This window comes from Eschrichtius robustus, chromosome 7, assembly GCF_028021215.1.
Source record: "Eschrichtius robustus isolate mEscRob2 chromosome 7, mEscRob2.pri, whole genome shotgun sequence".
Classification (NCBI taxonomy): domain Eukaryota; kingdom Metazoa; phylum Chordata; class Mammalia; order Artiodactyla; family Eschrichtiidae; genus Eschrichtius; species Eschrichtius robustus.
In genome coordinates this window covers 89,138,123-89,163,844 of record NC_090830.1, presented here as the reverse complement: position 1 = coordinate 89,163,844, position 25,722 = coordinate 89,138,123, and the positions used below count along the sequence as shown (strand labels likewise).

Here is a 25,722-nt window from a genome sequence, read left to right as displayed (position 1 = left end):
AAGGCCCTAGTGGGTTCCAATGGGTTCCAGGGCAGTGTGTCCCCCTCATGCACAGGGCCATGAGCACCTGACAGGCCAAAGGTGTCAGGCCAGTGGCTGGGGCCTTAGGCCTGCCACCATCGGGGAGACCATACTCAGAGACACCTAGCCCTGCACAAGCCACTCCTCATACCCAGGGCTTTGCTTCCTTGCAGCAGCTGTGGTGCTTTGAGCAATTTGTGGAACTGATACCTCAACATGGGTCTGGACAGGTGAGTCCAAGGGTCCGTCGCCCCCGCCCAGCACGGCCCTCCACGTGCCTGCTTCCCAGTGCCTACCCTTCAGACTCACAGGGGACAGGCCCTGAGATGAGTAGGCAGGCCAGGCAGCCGGCCCGGTGCCTCACAGGGAGAGATGCCCTCATTCTCAACAGCCCAGCAAAGGCCAAAGCAGCCCTGCCCGCTGCCCAGGGACAGAGCCGGGAGAGCCCAGAGTCCTCGTTCGTGCAGCCCGGGCCCAGGGGATAGAGACTCAGCTCTAGGCACCCACCTCACTGACCCGGGATGCACGCCCCAAGCCAGCATCTGCCGGAGCCCTTCAGGGGTTGGGAATTTCCAAATGCATTAACTTGAGACGTTCCTTCCATGAGTCGTTTGACCTAGGGGCTGCCTTGGGAGGGATGGGATTAGAACGGACAAGGCCACAGAGCCTGAGTCCAGGCACTTACCTTGACCTTCGCAAAGCTTCTTCATCAGGGTCTTGCACTGTGGGTAGAAGTTGCAGGTCAGGAGGAATCACAGGGAACATCAGGAAGAAAAGCTACTAGAGCTCGGTGGGCAGGGAGTCCCCACCCATGATGGGACAGTTATTGCTCCCTACCTGTGACCTCTGGAAAGAAAAGGCTGTGTGCTGGGCACAGGGCAGGGGGAGAAAGGGGGCATGAGAGGAAGAGGCGCAGGTGGGAGGGAGTAGCCAGAGGCGTGGCCTGCAAAGTCCTCTCATCCCAATCCGGGAAAGCACCACAGCCAGTCCGCTGCCCACCGGTGGAGTCCGGGAGCAGAGCAGCAGGCTGATGTCACTGTGCCTGCCCCAGGGGACCAGAAGGGGCGCAGCAGGCTGCTAACTATCTATCGAGGCCAGCTCATCTTCAAGGGTTGGGGGCTCGACTCCCTGGCTTCCGTGGGATTGTGGAGTAGGGCCCAGGACCCTCACTGGCCCTTCATCGTTGCCCCTTCCTGCCACCCCACAGCCCTCCCTTACTATATTCTGTCCCCGTCATCTGGGCCAGGATGCGGAAGGAGCGAGACTGCAGGCTGGAGGAGCGGCGGGCCCAGTCGTCAGCCTCGTCTTCTGGCTTGTTCTGGTTCTTAATCACAGCCTGATACACGGGAGAGGTGCTGTCTACGGTGAGGTCTTTGACAGGAAGGCTCCTGCAATGCAGAGAGAGGCCATGGGCAAGGGCAGGTCTGGAACCCTGCCCCCGACCTCTGTGCCTCCCCCTGGCGCACCCCCCATGCATGTGGGTAACCCCTACTTGTCTGGATCCACCATGCCCTTCTGAGAGCCTGCAACAAGGGCTTGACCTGGGTCCTCAGTGCTCAGGGTGGTCACAGCGAGACAGTGAATTCCGCTCACGGAGGGTCAGGAGGCTCAGACCCTCCTGCCAGTACCCACCTCCTCACCCCCAGGCTAACTCCTGACACAGGCCTGAAGACACCCCCCCCCCCGCCCCCCAAGGAGCTGTATCTCCTTTAAGGAAAGAAGAGGCAGAAGAGGTCTTCTGGAAGTAATTTCAACCTCCCTGAGCAGGTCCTGACTTTGGGGCTGGGTGAGGACAGGCCATTTGGGGGACTCAAAGGCTTCCTCACGGTCAGTCCCTTCGCCTCCTCAAAGCTTGGGATCCAAACAGGGAGCCACCAATGTCGTGACTGCCCTGGGGGAGGACTGTGGGCTCCCACTCTGCAAAGACAGGGAAGCTCGGCGAGGAGGTGGTTGGAGGAACAAGGCAATCAGGCCCCTAAAGCCTGGCATCACCCATGGATAGCACAGTTTCTCGCCCGAGGGAACTGGGCGTAGAGCTGCAGGGAGGGTCACTAGTCCTCTGCCCCAGGGCAGCACAGCTTTTTGAGGGGGACCTGGTGACCTTCCCTTAGACTCCTAAGGTCTGGCACATGGTAGCTGCTCAAAACGTAGTTGAATGAACAAATCCTAGATCAGAATCAGAGGGGACCCCAGAGCCCCTTGAGTCCAGGGTCTCTCAGCCCAGATCAGACTGCAGGGCAAGATACATTAAAAGCTTTATGGATGACCACTCATTCCAAGCAGAGAGGGCTGGGTAATCTAGGCTGCCCAGCCCGCCCTCTCAGGAGTTAGGGTGGGCTCAGGAGAAGCTCACAGCAATAAGAGCCTGTCTCTCCAGCCTGTGGACCGGTGGCCCAGCCATCTCCTCTTACACATGCCAAAACTGAGGTCCAGAGAGGCTAGCCGACTAGCTCCAGGTTACGTCATGTAGGGGACCCACTGAGTTAGAACCCAGGCTCCCCAGCTCCCAGCTCAGTGTCCTTTCCATCAGACCCTCTGCAGTGACCGGGCTCAGGAAGGCCACTTCTGCCCACTGGGGACTTGCACACCCCAGATGCTCCACATCTGGAGACATGGCCCAGCGCAGACGCTCCCCCTGTCCAGCTTCGCCCTGCCTGCTGCTATGACTGCCTCTACCTGCCCTTGCTCCCCTGAGGGCTGGCTAGCTGGAGAGGGGACCTCCCCAGTGCTCCTGTCTTCTACCCTCTCTGCAAGAAGCTGGATGGAAGAATTGGCCTAGTCTCCCAGGATTGGTCCCCTAAGTCAGCTCAGGGTGGGCTATGAGAGCAGAGGTGGAGAAAGGTGATGGAAGGTGACTGACCAAGGTTGGGTGGAGCCACCCCTACTTTTCTGAAGGCTTTGCCCTGGCCTGGAAAGCTACAGGTCTGTCAGCCTGTGGTTGGGATCAGATAGGGAAGACCAGGGAGTGGAGGAGAAGCTGGGATCTCGCTGGAGAGGTCATTTCTGGCATAGGGAGGAGTCTCAAGGGGTCCTGAAACAGATGGAAGGCACTGGCTGCCATTTCCCTGGAACATGCCTTTAAGGTGCTCCCTGTTCCTTCCACAGCTCCAAGGGCTCAAGAAAGTGAACCCCAGGAGTGAGTCCCTTGGGAGTCACACTGTCGGCTTCCCTTCTCACAATGCTGTGCAAAGACCAGGGACTTGCGGTGCTGCCGCAACAGACACTGGGAACTAGACGAAGGAACTGCTGTGCCTTTTGAGAATCTGGGGCTCAGGAAGAATATATACAGAGAGGGGATAGAACAGGCCCTCCAGTTCTGGGACCCTGGGTCCGAGGCCACTCTCTGGAGCCACTCCAGCATGAACTTCTTGCCAACAAAAACACTCCATGGTCCCCGCAACATCAAGGTCACCGGTGGGCATTTACTCCACTGTACACTGCCCCCAAGTCTGACTCATCTTTCGCCTCTTATGGGTGGTCCTGGCAGGTGCTGGCTCCTCCAGATCCATCTTCCGTGAGGATTCTGGGGAATGGCCTCCAACAGACCCCCTTATCATCCTCTCCCCGAATAATGGCCCCATGTGGATTCTGACATTAAGATCTACGCTGTCCTAGTGTAGACAAGAAAGGCTGGGGGAAGCCCCCGCAAAGCACAGCAAGGAGAACACGGGATACACCCCCAGCCAGTATGGTGTCATTACTCTGATTTCTATGTCCACAGTGACATAGAAATGTCATTATTTGGGGAAAACCAAATGACATTATTTGGGGAAAACCCCAAAACCCAAATGACATTATTTGGGGAAAACCCCAAAAGAAAGGCACTTGCCTGTAGAGGCCGCGGGGCACGTCATTTACCTGTGAGGTGGGTGTGAGGAAGAACGTGGACAGAACCACCGTCCTCAGGCACATCCCACCAAACCCACACACCATCCCGCAACCAGACAGACGGACGACGGAACAGATACTGTGGGGTCTACTTACGCCAGCGGTGATGCCCTGCCAAGCAGAGGAAAACCCAGCAGTGAGTGCATGTCCATCATGGGAGGGCGGGGGAGGCGCATACACAAGGGAGCAGGGTTAGGATCAGAAATGAGTTATGGGGGAGTGGGGTGGATAAAAGAGGAAGAGAGAGAGAAACAAAAAGAAAACTGTCAGTGAGGAAGGAATCATGGAAATTAACAGCAGAAACGGAACACCTCATGGCAGACAAGGGCAGCTTTTACCCACTGGCACCACGGCAGCATCAACCCAGCAGGGCTGAGTTAGAAGAAAAAGGAAGAATGTTGCTTCCCAGGCACGCAAGGGAGGGGAAAAGGATGGGAGGGAAGGTGATAGGAAGGAGAAGCCTAGATTAGATCAACAGTGCATCATGTTAAAAAAATATATCATGGGCGACCTAGAGGTAAAACCAAATGACTTGTAGTCTTTTCCCAAGGTACAGAAAACATAAAGTTAGTGAACAGCAGTTCTTCCATTATCTTCCATTGTGCTTCCCTTTGGCCAATGTTACCACTTTTAAGAGCACACCAAGGACACACGTGGCAAACAAATGTTAACAGGAAATCCCCGTTAACTCTTTGGCTTAATCGGGCAGCCTTGTCTTCCTGGGTACACATGAGCAACAGTTGTGTTTTTAAACTTGCATGGTCATATTTTCTGCTTTGAACGATGGGATTAAGTAAGTCAACCCTGCCCAGAGAATTCCGCAAAGAACTGCAGACTTGAGCCTGGAGGGTTTGACTCACGGCTCCAGGGCAAGCAACCATCCACCCCCTGGTGGCCCGAAGGAAGTACTGCGCGCCTGAGAGGGCCAGGCTCCGTTTGACCAGGAGCGCCAGGAAGTCCACACCACGTTCCATCCTTTGGCCTCTGGAGCCTGCACTTTATAACCTGCACACTCGTCATGGTCACGAGGGTTGGGCTCTACAAAGGCCAAACGCTATAGGAGTTCTCCGGGACTTTTTAACGCCTCTATCCCTCTTACAATATCTGTTTTTCCTAGTTTCGGAAAAAAGGACAACCATCATTTTAAGATTTCTTGCCTTGAGTTGCTGGAGATCCTGACTCAGGGATAAGACGTTACCACAGAGATAATCAGTTCTGAAAGTCAATACTAACAGTATTTCCAAGTAGAATACAGTAAGAGACTGTGTGTGTGTGTGTGTGTGTGTGTGTGTGTGTGTGTGAAAGGAAGGGACACACAGACAGAAACAGAAAAAGAGACAGAGAGATAGAGACAGAAAGAGAGACATACACAGAAAGAAAGAGATACAGAGAAGAAACAGAGACTAAGAGAAACAGAGACAGAAAGAAATTCTGAAAGAGGGAGAGAGGTCCACATTAATGTTTGTACTATTACCAGTTTCATCCACAAATGATTTTCAGCCAACTCTTTCCCTACTCAGCCGTCAAGTTCTTCAACCATTGCTAACAAGCAAAGTCAGGAACCAAGGATGTCCTAAGTCCCACTGCCCTGAGGCTGGGCTTCCCTGCGGCAAACAGGAGGAGGCGAGTGCTGGGTGACCCCCGGCTCTGTGGCGGGGCTGACTGCCAACAGCACTGTGGATGGCTGGTCCGGAGGCCCCTTCCCAAACAAGAAACCCACTCATGAATCTGAATTGCCCTCATCATTGGAAGAACACAGCAACTTCCCCCCAAAGAATGGCTTAGTTGTGAGAAGCTGAGGTATCCAGAATGTGACCCCGGTTAACAGGATTCCAGAAGCCTCTTTCTAAACCAGCCCCCTCATGGAGCCTGGGAAAATGCAGAGGCTGTGAAAAGCACATGCTGCATTTCTCCACCCTTCTCCTAAAGCTGACCATGAGATTGATTCTGAAGAGAAAACATCACGTTCTGGGAGGCCCGGGCGAAGGCTGGCTCTCCTCCAAGGGCTGTACCCTGGGAGGATCAAGATGATGGAGGACAGCTGGTCCCGATGCCCAAAGTCTCCGATGGCGCCCAGCGGCCCGGTGCCCTCCTCGGTGATGACGCGGCGGAGGCGGCGAGCGCCAGTGGAGGAGGGGAGGCGCTTACCCACTGAAGTCACTGCCCTGGGCCTGGGCCTGCCCGGCGATGGCGTCCATGATGGCGTCCTGGGAGTACATGCTGATGGGCGTGTTGTACTGCGCGTGGATGATGGTGGCCTTGCCGCCCAGCCCCTTCACCTCGATGGGCTTGTGGGTCGACAGGGCCGAGTCCTTCAGGGCGCTGGGGTTGAAGCGTTCCTGGTAGTCGGCGCTGGGGGAGGGGAGCATGGGGGCAGGGGAGCGAGGGAGGGAGGTGGAAGGAGAGAAGGGGCAACAGGTGGTGTTACACGGCTCAAGGTGAGGGCTGGTGGTGCAGGGTGTGGAGAGAGACCTCCCTAAGCCTGATCCCAGGAAGGCTACCCGAGTCCCCCTAACCGACGTGGGCGGGCTGGGTCTGGTCGGAAAATCCTCTCACCCTCCCCAGAGCCATTTGCGGAAGGTTCTTCTTGCCCGTCTCCGCTTTCCCAGATCCCTGGAGGCCCCGGCTCAGCCTGAGCTACCGCCCAGGGTCAGCAGGGGGCGCCAGGCATTGAGAGCTCTCTCACCACACCCGCAGGGAAGCAGAAACGGAAGGGGTTGCGGAGTGGCGGTTGGGATTAGGAGACAGGAGCTGGGCCACGCGTGAGAGGCAGCGGCAGCCCAAGCGGAGTCCAGAACGCCCAAAGGCAAAAAGCAGCCCCACTGGGCACCCACAGGGATTCTGAGCTTGGTTCCTCCACGAAGGGACTCATCTCGGGTGGCCCGGGGCTCTGCTCCTCCAGACTCTTCAGTGCATGTGCTTCTTCCTCGGAGCAGGGCTTAGCTGCTCAGGCCCCGCCCAAGTCCAACTTGCTGGGTGGCCCACCAGCTTCTACCCATGGAGGCTTTTCCCTTCAACAGTTAAGCGTGCTCCCCAGGCAAAGACAAGGTCAGGTACAGCCCTTCTGAGTGGTCCGGCCAGGCTAGAAATGTCTTCAGGCTCGCCCAGAACCGGCGTCAGCACGCACTCCACCCACCGCCCACCGGAGCCAGCCTTCGGTCTAAGCAGCTGCAGCAGCTAATTGGGAACACAATGGTCTGGGGCATCTGCCGGAGCACCAGCGCCCCTCCCCACTGCCTCCACTCCATACTCGCAGCTTCACACACATGCAGGCTCACTCAGGGACACAAATGCACCCCCATTCACGCATGCACATACATGTACACATGCTGCTGACACAGACGCACGCTGCCCAGCCCCCCAGACACGCGGTCGCATGCTGGGATATGCAGGCAAGCACACACACGTGCTTTCCTTTGATACTAACTTGGCTGGAGAGTTGGCTACCACCTGGGGGGGGGGGAGGAGAGAAAAAGCAAAGAAAACAGGGCTATCAGAGTGAGGGTCCTGCCAGGGGGTTTGAGCGTAGGGACCCAGGGATGGTCCTCAGACTGGCCACTGTGGAGGCAGAGGCAGCCCAGACTGGCACTGGGTGAGGAGAGTGCAGAGTGAGGAGGGGGAAGAGCTCAGCATCCCGATCACAGCCTCTCAGTTTGGGTCAGAGATGCCAGCTGCAGTGTACGTCCACAGTACCTGAAGCTTTGCCAGGGAGAAAGGTTTTTTTGTCCATCTTCATAGGTGCTTATTTACCATGTACATGAATCTCCTACATACACCTTGGCTGTAGACCCCGGCGAGGAAGCTGGAGATGGAGATCAGACTAGCGATGGCTGCTACAGGAACGGCCAAGGCCCCAGGTGCCTCCTGGCTGGACAGTAGCTCTGGACTTACCCTTGTTTAATGGGGGACGGCTCCAGGAGTTCTGTTCCCTGAGCAGGAGTTGCAGTGGTGCTGGGGTTTGTGTGCAGTGGGGTTTCTCACAGCCCCGGGAACATGCTCTCTTTCCCAGAGGAGGGTCAGGCAGCCCTGGACACTCCTCCCGGGGCACAGTAGTAAGGGGTCTGTGCAGTTCCCAGTAACTGCCCTTAAAGGCCCTGTGGATGGGCAGTGAGGCAGGATGGAGGAATGAGGAGGCTTGGGAGAAGTGCAGGTCCTTTATTGCAGGAAAACCCCCAGACAAGGCAGCCCAGCTTGGACACTACAAGAGGGGCCCCACCCTCACTCTTATCTGAGAGCCAGCCTCCTGGAGTATCATCTCCTTGAGGGAGGCATTGCCTGCATTATGTTTCTTTAAATGCAAATTCCTTGCAGTGGCAGACCCTTGTCAGAAACCTGAGGGGAGAAGAGTGCAGAAAGTGGTGTCCCTTTCCCCACACCCTGCCACTTTCCCATATCTGACCACTCCGGGCTCTGGCTGGGAGAGCCTGGGCCTCAGCTGGCCTGGCCCTGGTCACCCCTTGGCCAGGACCCTGGGGATCCAGACCAAAGCCAGGGAGACCCCCACCCCCACCCCCGCCAGTCCCAGGGGGCCCAACCCTGTCTCAGGGCTGATAAAATTCCCTCTGTCCTCCCAGGCTCAAAATAGCTGCAAGTGGAGCTATGTTAAGAAAGGGCCATCACAGATCTCCAATTCCTTCTCCATTTTTGGCCAGTGCTGACAACTGCAGGATCAGCTCTTGCCCTGACCAGCCCAGTGCCCCCTGTAGAGGGCAGTGCTGGCCTCAGGGGCTGCCTATGCCCTTCCCTGCCTAGATAGCCAGCTCCTGCTTTGGCATTGATTCCTGCCCCCTGCTTAGCTTCTGCCTGAGGACCTGGAAGCTGAGATGCCTGCAACAGACATAGCTCAGAGAGGGGCAGCCAGGTCTTGGGGAGAATGAGCCAAAGATGTAAAAACGCCCGGGTGCCCTCGCACCAACTGGCCTGAGGGACACTGCCCTTCAGTACCAGCCCCAGAGAGGACAAGGAGCAGGGGGCTGCAGGCCCGGCTGTTCTTTCACCCCCTCTGTTCCTCTCCACTCCTCCCAAGGGCGTACAAGCTGCCAAGGGATCACCTTGAAGCTACCCAGAGAGAGAGAGTATGGGAAGGAGCTTCCTTTTGGAGCCAGACAGGACAGAGTTCAAATCCTGACCCTGCCTCTTCCTAGAGCTGTGACTCTGGATAAGTTACCCACCTGTCTTAGCCTCAGTCTCCTCATTCATAACACCAAGAGGGTGGTGCCCTCCGCAGACTGAACAGAATCCTGAGTGTAAAGCCCTCAGCATGGGTTAAGTGTGTGATGAACAGACATAGGGAGTAGCATTTGCCAACCCTGTCTCCTGTGATGTGGTGGCCTCAGCCCTCGGCTAGCCCAGGTCAGAGGCTCTGCCCTTCCTGCTGGGACCACAGCATCAGCCTTCACTTTGAATGAAGCACGCACCATATTCCCTCCCTAGCCCATCTTCCCTTTGAAGCAACTGTTGGACCCTGCTGCTCTGAGTGTCAAGTAATAATCTAACACTTGTCAGGTTCTGAGAAGCCCTTGTGCCAATGGGAGGGCTTGTCGGGAGTTGGGAGAAACGGGTGGGGCAGGCAGGTAGGTCCCTGGCTCCATGCAGGGAGAAGTCAGACTGACCTGAGTGCCAGTCCTATCTGCCACTCATTAACTGTGTGACCTTGGGCAAATTACTTGCTCTCTCTGGGTTTCTATTTCCCAGCTATAAAATGAGGGAATGATGCTCCCGCTCTGAAGTTGCTGAGAGAGTTGTGTTAGATAAAGCATATGGACTGTTAACCAGCCCCAGCCTCGACTGAGGCCTCCATGAGGGAAGACCTTACCATCACTGCAGGTGGGCCCCGTGGAAGTCCAGGTCCACCAGAGCGTGACCTCCCTGCTGGGGGCCAGGCCCAAAGAGAATCAGGAAGAGCTATCAGCCCATCCAAGGCAGGAGAAAGAGTCCACTTCTACTCTGTCTTTCCCTGAGCTTTCTGGCAGAAGCCCCTTGCTGGAAAAAGCCTGGGGGTAGAAAGCTTTGCCATCTTGGTCCAGGGAAGCTAGGGTCCAAGTGCTCAGACCGTAGAGCGCCCAGCTTTACTCAGGATCCCAGAAAGAGCTATGGGATCTGGGGGAGCTGGGGATCCCCAGGGAAGCAGTGAACGGGTGGAGCACAGATACCATGTGCGGCTAGGTCAAAGGAAGGGTGTGGGCTTGGATCACACTGACCTGGATTGCAATGCTGACTCATCTGTGTACGTGTTGTGTGACTCCAGGCAGTGATGGCAGGTAGCACGCAGTGAGTGTGCCAGAACAGAGCTCAGCACTATGCACGTGTTATCTCCTTTAATCCTCCCTGTAATCCTGAGATATGGACAGTCTCATGGAAGAGCCCTGAACCCCTAGCCACTGGGCCATATGCCTTGACTCAGCCTGCTTTGCCTCCAGCCCAGAGACGATTATACCAATTGCATGGGGCTATGGAAGAAGTTACAATGAGATAACAAACCTTCAGGACTTGGAAACTAATATGTGCTCTGCTGGGAGGCTCCCTCCCCTCAGCCCCTCCACAATGCCCACCCTGGCTCTGCCTCTAGGTTCTTTTAACTCCTGTGCTCCAAGAGTACCATTAGCTAGACCTCGGGGAGCAGGGGGTGGCCTGCTGTTCTCCTGCAGGGCCCTTTTCTCCTCAGGGTCCTGCTCCCTTGCTTCCCCACCCTAGCCAGGGTCAGTCTTGCCAACCCACTCCACTCACCCTATTGCCCCATCTCTCTGTACCCAGCTCAAGTGCTCCCTCCTCCAGGCAGCCTTCCCAGACCACTGCCAGACCTAGAGAACTTGCTCTCCCACCTCTCAGGACTCCCAAAGGGGTGGGGACCAGCCTGTCCCTTTGCCCCAGAGTTCCTGGAGGTATTAGGCTTTGTCCTGTCTTGGTGGGTGACCTGATGTGAAAGTTTTGGGAGTCAGAGTCTCTTGTATTCAGGCCCAGCTTGGCCACTTAGTAGCTGGACAGCTGGACCTTGACTTAACCTTCTCTGAGCCTCAGTTTCCCTCTCTGCAAAATCTGACACATCGCCCCAGCTTGTGTAAAGCAATGATGGGCCCGGCTCATGGCAAATGTCAATAGGATGATTGATTTCACTGCTCTCAGCCTGCACTGCCTCATGGGCTTGGGGCTGGCCAGAATGAGGCCAGTTCCTCGCTCTGACTATCTGACCAGGCCTCTACGAGCACTGAGGACCCAGATGGCCCCTGACCACCAGTGGAGAGCTGTGGGCCCGTTACCTACCCTCCTAGGAGTCCAGCACCTGAGGCCTTCCCTCGGAGGCTCATCTGATACATCTGAGCCATCTCCCTCAGGGTCTCTGCCGAGTACAGGCCAACGGGGTTGTTATACTGCCTTGGCTGGCTCGAACCCCGTGGGGCTTTCAGGCTTAGAGAGTCGAGGGCCCCCTCCAGGCTGACCTTGGCCCCCGGGCTGCCCCATGGAGGGCCAGCGCCAGAGACCTCCGTGTGTGAGGAGAAGACGGAGGTCTGGGAGAAGGAGGAGCTAAAGGTCTGCCCGAGCTCCAGGGTGCCTGGGGTGCCCAGGATGGCCCTCGCCTTGGGGTTGGGACTGGGTGCTGCCAGGCTGCTGTCCGTGTCCAGAGCAGGGTCCTGGCCCAGGGCAGCACCATGCAGGGGAGAGAGAAGAGAGCAGTTAGAGGCCATGCCCATCCCAGCGCTTCTGCGTGAACCTGAAACAGAGGGGTTAGTGCGAGCGCCTAGCAGCCCACCACCCTGGAGCCCGCAGCCCACTGCACGGAGGTCAGGGTTGGGGGATAGAAAGGACACCTGGAAGAGAAGGGTTTTGTCAAAAAGAGCGGGGTGAGGCTCCTGGCCCTGAAGCTGTCATCCACCTGGACAAAATGCAAAGCCACACACAGAAAGCTAGGCCAAGCCAGCCTGACTGCGGGGCTGGAGGAAAGGGGGTGTGGTCTCAGGGAATTGTGGGGAGACCCCTCCATCCTACATCTGTTCCCCCTTCCCCTGAATGGGGGCACCTGGTGAGCACAGCCCTGCCTCCTGCTCTGCTGACCCCACTCTGCAATGCCCCACACGGCCAGTGAGAGGGGGCCTTCTGGGCTAGTGGTGAACAGGCAGAGTAGAGGTGCAGAGGGGAAACTGAGGAAGGAGGGGGGCTGACATTTGCTTCCTTCAGTCTGCCTCTGCAGCTTCTCCCCAACAGCCCTCTGCCCACTTCCCCAATCTGTCACCCACCCCAGACCCCCGTCATCTTCTTCTTGTCCCCTCTCCCCACCCTGCCCATCACCCACTCTACCCCACTGGACAGACAGGGTCAGTATGAGGTCCTGCAAGGAGGGGTGGAGAGTGGCGGGAGTGTGTAGTCCTGTAGGAGCGGTGGGGTAGGCCTCCCATGCTCTGGGTCCCTCAGGGTTGAGCTGCTTAGAGGGAGCTGGGAAGGGGCCTGGGAACTGCTGGCTGCACCAGCACTTCTGAGTGTGGTATAGGAGCGTGCAACTGGGAGGAGAAAGGGACACGGGAGGGAGACAGCCTGAGACACAGGAGAAACCCTGAGGGCCAGCAGGCACCCCATGCCTGGGAGCTCCTCCTGGGGTGACCAGCTCAAACTGGGGCCTCGGATTTCATGCCACGGTCACCCCCCCTCCCCAGTGCCCTCAGAAGGATGAGGGTCAGAGCCTTCTGGACACTTGTCCCTACTTGGCTGGGAGAATGGTCCCTTTCCTGAAAACACCGCTGCCTAAGTGGATTTCCTGTCAGCCCGCCCATGAGGCCCAGGGTGCTGGTTAAGCACCCAGGTGGGCACCCCTACATGCAGCATTTTATGGGGCTTGAACGCTTCTCCCCAGGGGGTCTGTGCCACCTCCCCGGCATCAGCCGAGGCAGGGGCAGGGCTGGGGCCGGGCTGATCCCCCCACCTTGCCAAAGTCAGGCCAGCCGAGGGTCCGTCAGGCAGACCAGTGGCTGCACTCCGGGAGCCACGGCCCAGAGTGGAGCCTGCCACCCACAGTCAGCACCTACCTTTTGGTGGGGGATCACAGGCGGAGGGGAGTGGATCGGGGGCGCTGCCGTGGAGATGAGAATGGGACGCTTCGACCTGGAAAAACCAGAAATGAAGACAGTTGCCATTGGGTCCAGGAGCTCCTGCCTGAGAAGGACTGGAGAGGAGAGAACATCTGGAACCCAGGGAGCCAGGGCAGAGGCCTGACCAGCATGGAGAAGTCACGGCTCTGGGGTACTTTGCAGCCACGGGCCTCTGCTAGGTCTCAGGGAGGCTGCCTGTGCACAGAGGAAGCAGGCAAGACCCTGGCTTCCAGGCCCGGCTGCCCACATACCAGCAGCACCGTTATCCACCCTCTCTGAGCCTCATCTGTAAAGTGAGACACAGACATGGCAGGTACTTGATGACTTGGGCCTGTCCTTCTGGTCCAGAGGCTGTCCTCACTTCCCTGTGCGGTCCGGTAGCACGAGGCTGGGCCCATGCTGGACAGCTCCTCTCCCAGGCCCTTGGTGCCCACACCCAACCTCTGCCCCCTGCTCTGGAGAGCTCCCACCTACTTCTGCAGCGTGAGACTCAGGTTGTAGCTGGCAGACTTGATCTTGTTCTGGGCCTCCAGGTGGGTCATGGTATCTGTGTTGATGCCGTCAATGGCCACCACAAGGTCACCCGGGCTGAGCTGGGACTGGGCGGCCTTGCTGCCCGGTGTGATCTGAGAGGGTAGCAGATGGGGGGTGAACATAAGAAGGGTGACCTGAGGATGGGCCCGTCCTCAGGGAAGAATCACCAGGGATCATCCAGTAGAGGCTTGCTATTTTGTCTTTCATTCACTATGACCACCAAGCCTGCTTCCTTTTCCTGGCACAGAGCTACCACATTTCCTGGTGCTTTGTATCTGAGTGCAGCCATGAGACTAGCTCTGAAATCAAAGCACACCACTACCAGGCCTGTCCCTAGCAACCATCTTGCCATCCTGCACTCTCTCTGCTTGTCAGCTGACTGGATGCAGAGGACCCAGAGGAGGACAGCCAAGCCACTAACTGGAAGGGACCTGGATCATGGAGTCACTGCTTGGAGGAGAGATGACTAAGGAGCACTGAATTGGATGTTGCATGAATGAGAAATAAACTTCCACTGTGCTAAGAGCACTGGGGGTTGTTTGTTACACCAATTAGCCTACTATAACATCTGCACCTTGAAAACCCATGGCACACTTTCCAGGCTCCAGAAGAATTCAGCAGCTGCTAAGACTCAGCACCACCATAGAGATGCTGCCAGGCCAGCAGGCAGGCCAAATGTACCCTCACAAAAGCATCCTAGTGTAAGTGTGTCTTACTCTACTGTGGCAGGTGTGCAGAGAGGGCTGGCAGAGCTGTCAAGCCTGCTTGTGGGAGCAAGGTCAGCTGGGATATGGAGCTCAGTGCTCTGTGGTTGGCTTCATATTTTCCAAAGGGGAGGTGCAGATGTGGAGGCCAGTTCCCAAATCTTGCACTCTAGTGACATTACAGAATGCCAGAGTCTGGGGGCCCTACCCCCAGTGTGATCACACAGAATACCATGGATATGCCACCCCACGAACCCCCCATGCAATGTCAGGAAGACCACACTCCCAGAGACGTTACCTGGGATGCTGAGATAGCTCAGATTCCACTCCCAATGACATCATGCACAATGCCAAATTCTGCATGTCCAGTCCCCAGTAGTAGCACCCTGAATGCCATGGTGGCCTCCTATGCAGTGACATACCATGAAATGCAAAATTCTGGAAGGCCTAGTGACATCACCTAAAATAGCTTGTGGGCCGGCCCCTAGTGACATTACATGGAGTGTGATGAAGCTTCACCCCTAAAGGTGTCTCATGGGATGTCGTGGAGACTTTGGCTGCACCCCCTCCTGACATCACATAGAATGATTTTATAACCTGACCCCCATGACATAATGTGGAAGCACGCTGTGACATCACATGGGGTGCCGGGCAGGGCTTGCCTCCAGTGACATCATAGGAAAGAGGAGCCCCTGGGAGTCACCCCCCACTGAGCTGTGCCTAGAGGGTGTCCCTTGGCTTTTCCTCCCCAACATGCCCACCAGTCAGCCCTCCTGGCTTCTCTGGGCACATCCCAGTCACCTTCCTGGCTGTACCCCAAGGACAAGGCTGGCTCCGAATGCTGGCAGAAGCCATTTTCTGGCCAAGGCTTGGGGACCATCCTAGAAGGAGCCCAAAGAGGTCCTGGGGACAGTCCCATGCCCTGGGTGCCAGGCCTCGGTGGGCCTCTGGCCAGATTCTGGGCTCTCAGACATGGATGGAAACTTCCTGCCGGGCCCCTCGGAGGGAACTCCCATCCTAACCAGAGCCCTGCAGCCACCAGCCTCCAGCCCATTCCCAGACAGGCTCTACAGGGCGGGCCAGGAACCACGTGTGTTAACCCAGTGATTATAGCAAGACCAGGAGAACTCTTGCCAATTGCCGCTGACCCGCCATTTCAGACCCAGGAACTGTGGTACCTTCTTAAACACTGGCCACCTTGTGCCCTGAGCAGCCTCCCCACCGCCCCTGGAATCTGCTGGGATGAGGCCAGGACAATAGAGAAACAAATGCCTTGATTGTCAGGAAGCCACATTGTCTGGTTTGCCAAGTCCCGCCTACTCTCCAGGCTCCCATAGGGGCATCTTGGAAGCGCTCGGGCCATCTCAAAACACACATCGCCTTTATCCCCAAATCAATGGCCGTACAGAGCCTCTACTAGTGACAGGAGTGTGTTGTTTCCTTTGATTTAAGCGGTTAAGCAAAGGATAAAAAACGACAGCAAAGAAAAGCAAAACACTTTCTAGGCTGAGAGGGGACTCCTGAGGGCAAACTGAGTTGCCCAGCCAGGCCTGTCCTGCAAGAAAATCACCTTTCCCTACACCTTCTAGCTTCATGTGCAGGCCTCTGCTCTTCCGGGTATTTTATTATAGACACCTTCAAACACAGTAAGGCAGAACTAATTCTACGGGGAGCACCCGTATACCCACCACCGAGGTTCTACTGTAGCATTTCACTCAACTTGCTGGTCAAGTGTCCATCCCTCTCTCCATCCATCAATCCATATTATGTTTGAAGCATTTCAGAGAAAGTAGCAGACGCCAGTATGCTCCCATTCAGGGTGAATTGCGCAATGCCTCTGCTGTCTTAGTGGACTGCCCACAGGGTTCCCCCACAGCAGGACACCCCCATGCCAGGGCTTCCCGACCCAGGGCTCCCCCAGATGCTTCTAAGCAACCACAGAGAAGGGGGCCATCAGCCTGCAGCAGGGAGCTCCCAGGCAGGGCAGCCACAGACCCCAGACAGAGGGGAGGGCCTCATGCCTGCAGAGGTGATGCCTGCCAGGCAGGACCAGAGCTGTGTCCAGGAGATCATGGATTAAGTGTGAACAAGGACACCAGAATGACATCCAAAAGAGGCTGGGGCCAGCTCAGCTAGGGCAAACCACGGGGCCATCTGGAATGCCCTCCCTTCCGAGCTGTCTTGAGGACTTATTTCTCCCTCAGGCATGGGTTAGCTAACATCATACCTTCCCACAGGGCTCCCACCTTCCCCTTGCCTGGCCCTGGCTGGCTCCCCCTCATCCTCAGATATAGACTGAGATGATCCTTTTCCCAGGGAAGAGCCCAGGCTCCCCCAGGCTTGGTCAACAGCCAAACCCCCTGAGGAATTTGCCACCAAGCTGGCTCCAGCCTGCCCCTGGCGCCTCTCCTTGCACCTGTGTGTGCTCATCAGGGCTCAGTTGGCCCGACCTTTGGCTGCCCTGAGCAGGGTTCAAGACCCCTCGGGCTGGTGGGGTGGAGGATGCTATAATCCTCTTGTAGGGAGGCGCTCTGCTAGTTCTGCCCAGGTCTCCCTAGAGAAGGAGGCAGGGACTCTAAGGAAGTTGCCCCTCAGCTCTGCCCAAGGGCCGTCAGACCCCTCCTCGCTCTGCAGGAGCAGCCTGCCTGGCAGAAGGGTGCGGCCACCCTTGAACACTTGCCCAGAGCCCAGGGCTTGTGAAGAGTGCAGTCTAGGTGTGAGGTACCCATGTACCTCTTGTCTGACTCCCTAGCCCCCTCCCTCTGCTTTCCTTGCCCCAGAAAAGACCCAAAGCTCCTAAATCCTTGGAGGATTTTTTTTTCTTTAAAGTCTTTCTAGCCCCTTTGGAGCATTTGAAAAACTCTTTGTAATGATTGTTTCATTCCACTGTTCACCTCCTCTAGTCACCAGCCACCTCTCAACAGGGAACCCAGCCATGGGCAGAGCTCCAGGACCGAGGTCCTGTCTCAGAAGCCCCTAAGGCAGGCTCTAGGTGTTTGGGGGCCAAGGTCGCCACCTAGCCCACCCTCCTTGCTGGGCCATGGTTTAGGGCACCCCAGAGGGGGCACAGGGATAGCCGGTGCCAGGGGGCGGCTGTGGCCCCCGTGACCTTCGGGTGCCTGGGGGGAAGCAGTAGAGCAAAGATCATGGACTGTAGTCTGAGCCAGACCTGAGGTTGCAGTGCCAGCCTCCATGACCTCTGTGTAAAGACAGCAATGATGCCTTTCTCCCGGGATTGTGGTGAGGATTTCATCATTAAATAGGGCATTATACAAAGACAGTGCAGAGCTGAGACAATTTCAGGGAAGCTCCCAACCGAGGAGATGCAAGTGCTGTCCCTGACCCCTTCCCCTGGGAAGTGCCAGGGGTTGGAGTCTGGGAGGCTGCAGCCCCCACCTCCAGAGGAAACAAGATCTGGAGCTGGCAGAGGGTGGTGTGTGAAGGGCCAGCCCTGACTGATCAGTCCTGAGCCAGCCTCCTGTCCCTAGAGGGGCCTGAGCATCAGCTGGAGGGGAGAGAAGTTCTGTCCAGGGTCCCAGGGAAGCAAGGCACCGGCTGGGGCTCAGGCACACCCATGCCCTTGGCTCCTATTTCCCCAGCTCCCTGGCAGCAGAGGGGGCCACTGGGCTCTGCAGAAGGTCCCGGCCATCACTCCTAGTGCTTAAAGCCAGACAGGCCCCTGACTTCCTTTCTCTCTAGACCTGCCAGTGTAGGTGCGGCAAGGGATGGGAGGCAAGGCCAGGCTGTGGGTGCTGTGGACTGTGCAGCTTCCAGCATCTCCTCCTGACCTTCCCAGGCTGACATCCCAGGGGATTTCCCGGGAGCCCTAAGTGCATTTTACATTGTGTGATTAAATTACTGTCATGCCATGCTCTGTTCCCTTCCCATCTGGCCTCCCCTGGGGCCTTGCTCCATCCCTTGCCCTCTCACTGGAAGCTTCTGTCTTCCCATGGCCCCTCTCTCCAACCCCACCCTGGCTGATAAAAAAGCCAGAATCTTATCTATGCTCAAAAAGCCTCTCCTTACACAGAGGACTTTTAGGGCAGTGAAAATACTCTCTGTGATATTATAATGTTGGATACATGTCATAATACATTGGTTCAAAACCATAGAACGTACACACCAAGCGTGAACACTAATGTAAACTATGGGCTCTGGGTAATAATGATGTGCCAGTGTAGCTTCATCAGTTATAACAAATGTACACTCTGGAGGGGGACGTTGGTAATGCGGGAGGCTGTGCATGCATGGGGGCAGGGGGGTTATGAGAAATCCCTTTATCTTCCTCTCAACGTTGCTGTGAACCTAAAACTGCTCTAAAAAAGTTGTCTTAAAAAAAAAAGCCTTAGCTGCTCCAACCGGCTCCTGCCATGTTTCTCTCCTTTTCTTCACCACCAGGCATTTCCAAGAAGTGATCAGCACGTCTGGCCTCTACAATCTCCCATCCCTCTCACATCAGCCATCTGACTTTGGCCCCCACCACTCCACACATACCAATGACTTCCCTGTGCCAAAGCCAGGGGTCACTGGTCCCCTCTCTAGCTGACCACACCCTTCCCTGGCCTTCTGAGTCTCTTTCATCTCCTCTTGTCCCCCAGTTCTAGGTCCTGGATGTCAAAGTCTGCTTCATGCCACTTAGAATGGTTCCTGGGAAGAGGTGGATCCTGGCTTCAAAGGGGTGGAGAAGCTGTGTTTGGGAATGGAAGGGCCCTGGGTGGGGGCCTTTCAATCATGGCTAGCCCCTGGACAAGAGGGAGATTCAGGGAACTGGGGAGATATCTCCCAGGTAGGACAGCTGCCCCAGCAGGCCCAGCAGACATCACCCAGGAAGCCCTGCCCTCCTCGCACTTGCTGCCGTCTCACAACGCCTTCAGCCCGAGGAGCCCCCGGGGACTGCCAGTGAAGTTGCCCTTGTCCTATGTCCCAGCCCAGGACCTCAGAAGGCCCGCTCCCCAGGACCCAGCCAGCCTCATGCCCACTCACTTCAGGGACCTCCCGGGGTCAAGAACAGCTCTGTGCACCAGGGAGAAGAAGCATGCTGGGAGAGGGCCTGGCCTGGGAACCTCTAAGGATGTATTCCCCAGCGGTGGGCCACTGTCTGGTTATCTTCCCCATTCGTTCATTCGGGAGCCAACCCTGCAGCAGCCCTCCAGAGGCTTGCCTGACCTTCAGCATGGCTATAAACAACACTTGCTGTCAGCACTGCTAGGCGCTGCCCAAGAAACAGCACCATGGCCTCAAAATTCCAGGAATCGCCGGTGCAGCTGCCCCAGAATAATCTCAGCCTGTCCCCCTTCCCCTCCCAGGGACCCTCTGTCCTCTGTGTCGCCACCATAGCCAGGAGAGTCTGACAAATACTGGAACCGAGAACAGCAAAGGGGCAGAGGTGAGCCTGCTGGGCCTGTGGGTAAGGCCATAAGGAGTGGAGGCCTTGGAGCAGAGAGGCAGGACCCCCCTGGGCCCAGGCTCAGTTCCACCACTCCCCCATCCTCACAAGCAGCCCATGTGGAAAAATAGGTGTATTTTCATAAGTGCACATTAGAAAGAACTCTCACGTGTACTTTTACCGACATACCATCCCCATTTTGCAGATGAGAAAACTGAGGCTGAGCAGGTGAACTGACTTTTCTAAGGTGACACAGCTGTGAGTAGCAGAGCCAAACAAAAGCATACGTCGCCGCCATAAAGTCAAGGGCTGCAACTCGTGAGCCAAGAGGCAAGGCCCCAGACCGTGGCCCTGGCCTCCGGCCTAGCTGCCCTGACAGGGGTGGGGGCTGGGCCTTTGGAACCTTCCCTCTTCGGCTGCTCCCACCCCTCCCCCACTTCCTGGAGGACTGGCTGGGATTGGGGGAGGGTGGGGGTGGGAGGGCAGCTCATGTTGCAGGCCCAGCCACACCTGTCCAGGATAAATAAAGGCATTTCCCCTCCACCCTCCGAGTCTCCCTCCTGAACCCATTTCTCTGTGGGTCCTCAGGCTGAGACCCACCGACGGGAGGACTTAAGGGGCTGTTACTGCCCCAAGGTTGATTCTGTGGGGCTGGTGGGCAGGGTGGGGTGAGTACAGGGGCTACCACCCAGGCTGCACGTGGCCAGCCTTCTTAGAGGAGGAGCTGCAGCACACAGGGGATGGGCCCCACGCAGTGCTTTTCTACTAGCCCCTAGCCACAGGGTGAGGAAGCAGGCATGGGGTTACCAAGGTCCCAGGAGCGCATGAGCAAGTTGGAGCCTCAGTTTGCCTGGCTCTGAAGTGAGATGCCAATCCCAGACCTGCCTGCCTGACCACCTGCCTCAGGGTTACAGTGTGTGTGCCCAGGGGTGCCGGCCCCTGCTGAGAACGAGCCGGCCCTGCCTTTGCTAGTACCCCAGCCGCAATACGCCACTACTGCCCTGTCACAAAGACTCGGGCCAGGACATCTACTGGCCCTCTGTGGGAAGCAGGTCAGGGCTGCAGTGGATTCTTCCAGAGAGCTCTGGCCTTGCATCCCCTTAGGGGAGAAGTTCCTGGTGCAGAAGGACCTCGAGCACCCCAGCAGGAAATACCACAGCCCTGTTGGGAGGGCAGGGCTAGTGTCCCGAGGCCTGCCTGGTCAGCAGCGCTGAGCCTGGGACGCCCGAGCCCAGGGTATCAGCAGCACCCCAGAGGACTTATCAAGAGGCTCCAAGCCCTGGGAAGGCCCCAGCACCCAGTCCAGCTGGTTCCATGGCCTCGGTGATTTGGGGGCACGCCCCTGAAGGAAGTTGAGAGGCCCATCCCCTGATGCCCTGCCTGAGCTGCGGGTTCTATTTTTAAAAGTCCCCCCTAGTCGTTGGCTCTAGTGCATCACAATACACCCCCTGCCTACAGTGAGGACATTCTTCCTGCTGTCTAGCTTAAGGCCTCTGTGCTGCAATTTAAGCCCTGGGCTGTCTGGGGCCAGGTGGTGCATAGACCCCGGATGAGGTCATCAGCTATCCTGGGTGCCACTGAGCCAGGAGGCTAATTTCCACCAGCAGGGATGGGGCTGGGAGCAGCAGGAGGAGGCCTTGAGGATAGTGGGGCTGGGGGAGATCTAGGCTCAGTTCCAGGCGTGGGAAGCTGGTGGACCCATGAGAGTGAGGGTGGAGGGTCCTGCCTTGTACAGGGAGGAGACCTGTAACCAGGTGGGTGGGGAGCTGTGTAGGGTCCTGAGGGCAGAGGGGCTGTGTCTGCTGGGTCTCAAATGCCCCTGTGTCACCATATCATCAGACTGAGTGTGTAAGTCTCCGGGTGCCCTTCTAATATGGGACCCTGGGGTCTCCAGGGCAGTGGGTCTGGAGACTCAGGTTGGAATAAGCCAGACCTCCAGCAGGATGGTGGCCAAGGCCTTCTCCCTGGACTAGAGCCAGGCCAGCACCCCAGAGGAGTTGTGAGGCTGTTGTGAAGCTATTGCTGTCGTGAGGCTCCCATAACACCCCTGAGTGGGGCTTTCCATCTTAGGGTCCCCCCAAGTGTCCACATTTGGTTGCACAGCCAGGACTGTGCCTCCAGTGGGGACATTGGCTCCCTGCCCCCTCTGTCAAGTACCTTTCAGGCCTTCCCTGGCTGCCCACCTCAGTGCCTCCCCACCACCCTCCCCGTCCCACCCTCAGGCCCAAGGCAAGTCTCCATGCCCTGGAGAAGAAACTGTCTCCCTGTCTCCAGGTGACCAGTGACCCAGACACCCCTGCCCATCCATCACCCTCCAGTGACAGCCTGGGGCCTCAGCCTGCCCCCTTGTGCCCACACCAGCACTGCTGGGGCTCAGTCTCAGCATACCCCACCAGGCAGGGCTTGTCTTTGCCCTGGCACCTTTCACAGTCCACCCTGAGCCTTGAGGCCTTCAGCGCCCCTCTGCTGGACTTCCCTTTACTTGATAAGTGTTGCCTGAGCACCTACTATGTCCTAGGTACTGGTCTAGGTGCCAGGGACACAGCAGTGTTTAAAACAAAGTCCCTTCTCACAGACCGCTTCCTCTCAAACAGATCTAGCTTCTTGCTTCTCTGGACTTCAGTGTCTCCAGCTGGGCAATAGAGTTACTCAGACAGTCTCCAAAGATCTGTGACATTCCCATCAGGCAGTGCCATTCCCTGATCACAGACACTGCAGAACACACAGGCCATTTCCCCAGGTGAGCATGGCGAACCAGACTTGAGACAGGCAGGCAGAGCAGCTGTAGGTGAATGGCTAGGGCCTCCAGCAAGCGAGGAAGCCCCAGCTCCACGAAGCCAGCCAGTGGGAGGTCCCACAGCAGCCCCAGGAAGGCAGGGGTAGAAGGGGGCTGTTATCTCAGGTCTGGGATGGAGTGGATGCAGAAGACCGGTTACCAACCAGCCCAGCCCAGCTCCGAGCCCTGATAGCAAGGCAGCCAAGGTCAGCAGTCTGTACATCTAATCATCTGCCCGCCTGTCACCTGACCTCTCCATGCTAGGAGTGCCCTTTCCCCAAAGCAGCTGCCCACTTCCAGGCTTGGGGGGTACCCTGAGCCCACCCTCCCAGAGAAAGGCTTAGGAAGGCCCTGTACTTTCTGTCTACCTGCCTGCCTGGCCTGCAAACTTGGCATTACTTTCTCTGCTCAAAACACCAGCCGCTTGCCCATGTTTCATACTCATAATAGGCCAGCCAACGAGGGTGGGCAACAGCTGTGGCCAAGACCAGGGGCCTGTGGCCGGCAGTATCCAGTTGAGTCCAGTCCCACCCCCAGACCAGGGAAGTGTGCTCTGCTTTCCAAGAGCCTCAGGGAGGACAGACAGATGGACGGATGGACTCACACACCCTCCTTTGAGCATGCCCCGCCTCTGCGGGTTCCAGGCTGTGGGCCGTGCACACTCACCCGGGAGATGGTGAGTGGCATGTTGAAGTCCTTGCCCCCCTGCAGACGGAAGCCCCAGGGCCCAGGCCCAGTCAGGGTCACGCTGTAAGACATGCCGGTGCTGACAGCGGCGACCTCTGCGGATGAAGGGAGAAGAGTAGAGTGAGAGGACCCTCACGCACCCTGCCTCCCCAGCCCGTACCTCGGCCCCTGCCCCCGACCCCCGGCCTTGCCTGCTCCGTCCCTTTCTGCCTGGCCCGGCTGTGTGCAGCTCCTGAGAGGCTCCTAAGAATAGCTGGGAACGAATGCCATTGACACTGATATCTGCCCTCCACTGCGCCCATAAATGGATTGTAACCCTACACTGTGCCCGCCCGCCCTCCGCCTCCCAGCGGGTCCACTGTGACTCACAAGGCTAATATAGCCCCTGGGGAGGGGTGTCCAGCACCCAGCACCCCCCAGGGGGCAGGAGAGGGGCCTGGCCAGGTTACTGATAATGCTCTGCCCCCCTGCTCTCCTCTCCTTGCTCCCTCCGCCCTCTGGAGAGCCCAGACTGCCCAGCTGCCCTCTCTGCCTGGCTGTACCCACCCCCTTGCCCAGAAGACCGTGGCTGAGCTCCCTTGGCCAGGGGCTTTGTGACTTGGGTCTTTGCTGCCCTGTGTTCCCCGGTGAGGGCCCTGAAGTTGCCTCTTATCCTCATGGTGGCCCAAGATAAGGGATAACTTCAGGGCCCAGAATTGTCCAACCGTAAAAACAATCATAATAATAGCAGCAGCTCTGGGCATGGCCAAGCTCAGCTCTGGGCCCTTCACGCCATTATCTCCGCAGATCCTGAGAGGCTGCCACTTGTCCCGCTCAGAGAGGTTAAGTAACTTTCCCAAGGTCACACAGGTAGTAGACCCAAGCCATACTGGAGTCTGAGCTCATTCCTATGGGGGCTCGTGCCAGATAACGGGCTGCAGGTGGTGGCAGGCACCTCCTGATACCCAAAGCTGGCAGTGGGGGGCCCCTGCCTGCACCCTCAGCACAGGGTCTGAAAGCAGGTCTGGGGCAGGCCCCCACCCTCCAGACCCTCTGGGGCCCAGCAGTTATTCCTGGCTCTCCTGTCTCATTTGGGCTCTGAAAACTTGACAGCAGCATGGAAAGCTCCAGCTGCCAGTGTTGCATGCCAGGCCCCAGTGCCCTTTGCACCGGAATGGCAGGGGGCAGGGAGGAGGGGAGGAGAGGCCATTTGCTCAGCTGCTGGGACAAGGGGCCAGAAGGGGCCGGGAGGGGAAAATGTGTGTGTTGTGGTCAGTCCATAACCCAGAGACAGTATGTTCTGGATGGGGGCCTAGGCCCCTCGGGACTCCTGCCAGTGTGGTCTTTGAGCCAAGATACCTCCAGAAGCCCTTCCTCAGAAGAGACCTCAGGCTCTGTGTGGTCTGGAGGTAGATCAAGGCCCACCCTGCTCAGGAAACTGAGGCTCAGGGAAGGCAACTGGGCCCTCTGTTCTCTGCCCTCCTGGAGGGCTCTGGCCTGAGCTGGGCCCTGAGGACTCAGTGCTGGCCTGGGTGTGAGAAATTTCCCAGCTGCCAACACCCCACCTCAAACTCTGGGCCTAGCACATACAACATGCATGACAAGGAGTCCCCACTTCACAGGGGCGTTTGGTAACTTGCCCAAGGTCACAGAAATATCAAGTGGGAAAGCCAGGGAGGGACCTGTGTTCTTTCCCCCACTTCACCACCTCCTCTGCCCTGTGTCATGCAGCCCAGCTGTCCTGCCTGCCTAGGTCTGGCGCAGGAGGCCAGCAGCTCACGGCCAGCCCCCCGACCTCCCCCATCCCATCCCCTGCCCCTCCCCCAGGCCCCATCCCATCCATCCCTGACTCCAGCTTTATCTCCTCTCCAGGGAAGGAGGGTGTTTGTCCTGCCAGGCTGGTGAGGACCCAGCAGCAGTGCGTGACCAGTGTGGGGAAAGGAAGGAGCTGATCCTGCACAGGGATGGGGAACCCTGGGCTAGGCCGTACCTGGAGCTGCAGGCTCTTTCTCTGGACTCAAGCACCCGCCTGATGCCTGATGCTGCCTCCGGGGAAAGGGAGGGGTAGCAAGAAGGATGCTCTTAAAGGGGAAGGCCAGCCTCCCTCCATCTGCCTCCCCTGGGAGATCCGAAGCCAGCCAGAGAGCAGCTGGTACTCACAAGCCGGGCGTGAGCTGCTTCCCAGTAACAGCAGCTCATCGGGGAGTAGGGATGGGGGCAAGCCTGGTCTTTGCCCCTCCTCCACTCTGCTCCCTGCAGTTTGAGATGGGGTTTTAGGAGTGAAAGTCACGAGGTGGGGGACAGAGGGAGAGGAGGAAGAGAGGCTGCTGTCAGCATCAGAGGCCAGGCCTTGGCTCTCTCTCCCACGGTGGCACCAATAGGTAGAGACTGTACTTGTCGGAGACCTTCTCCGCTTTTTATTTTTCTACATCCTGACAGAGCCAAACACCCTGGGATGAATTAGACCACTGATTTGAAACAAACCACAGGTGCAGTGTGTGCACTCGTGTACTTGGTGTGCATGCAAATATGTACACACAGGAGAGTGTGCCCGAAAATGCACATGTGCAGAAGAGGGTGGGCCATGGTGGAAATAGCACTCTGGGGGGAAAGCCAGAGGTGAGTAACGGGTTCCAGCGAGTGAAGGTCTGTGTTCCGGGCTGTGGGAGG

At 57.4% G+C, this 25,722-nt stretch overlaps 1 protein-coding gene across 8 annotated transcripts in view; it reads right to left on the bottom strand.

Annotated features, from left to right (window-relative positions):
- Nucleotides 1-23,145, bottom strand: part of LDB3 (LIM domain binding 3) — a 56,851-nt gene extending 33,706 nt beyond the window's left edge. For 3 of the 8 annotated variants that reach the window (XM_068548910.1, XM_068548912.1, XM_068548915.1), the window contains exons 1-7: nucleotides 23,053-23,145; nucleotides 13,461-13,612; nucleotides 12,924-12,999; nucleotides 7,337-7,359; nucleotides 6,058-6,261; nucleotides 1,240-1,409; nucleotides 707-743 (exon numbers count right to left, since the gene is read on the bottom strand). In XM_068548910.1, coding sequence (XP_068405011.1) covers nucleotides 707-743; nucleotides 1,240-1,409; nucleotides 6,058-6,261; nucleotides 7,337-7,359; nucleotides 12,924-12,999; nucleotides 13,461-13,612; nucleotides 23,053-23,145 — 755 coding nt within the window. Of the gene's footprint in view, nucleotides 1-706; nucleotides 744-1,239; nucleotides 1,410-6,057; nucleotides 6,262-7,336; nucleotides 7,360-11,169; nucleotides 11,538-12,923; nucleotides 13,000-13,460; nucleotides 13,613-23,052 lie in introns of all 8 variants that reach the window. The other 5 variants (XM_068548909.1, XM_068548911.1, XM_068548914.1 and 2 more) reach the window with 2 other exon arrangements.
- Nucleotides 23,146-25,722: the final 2,577 nt, after the last annotated feature.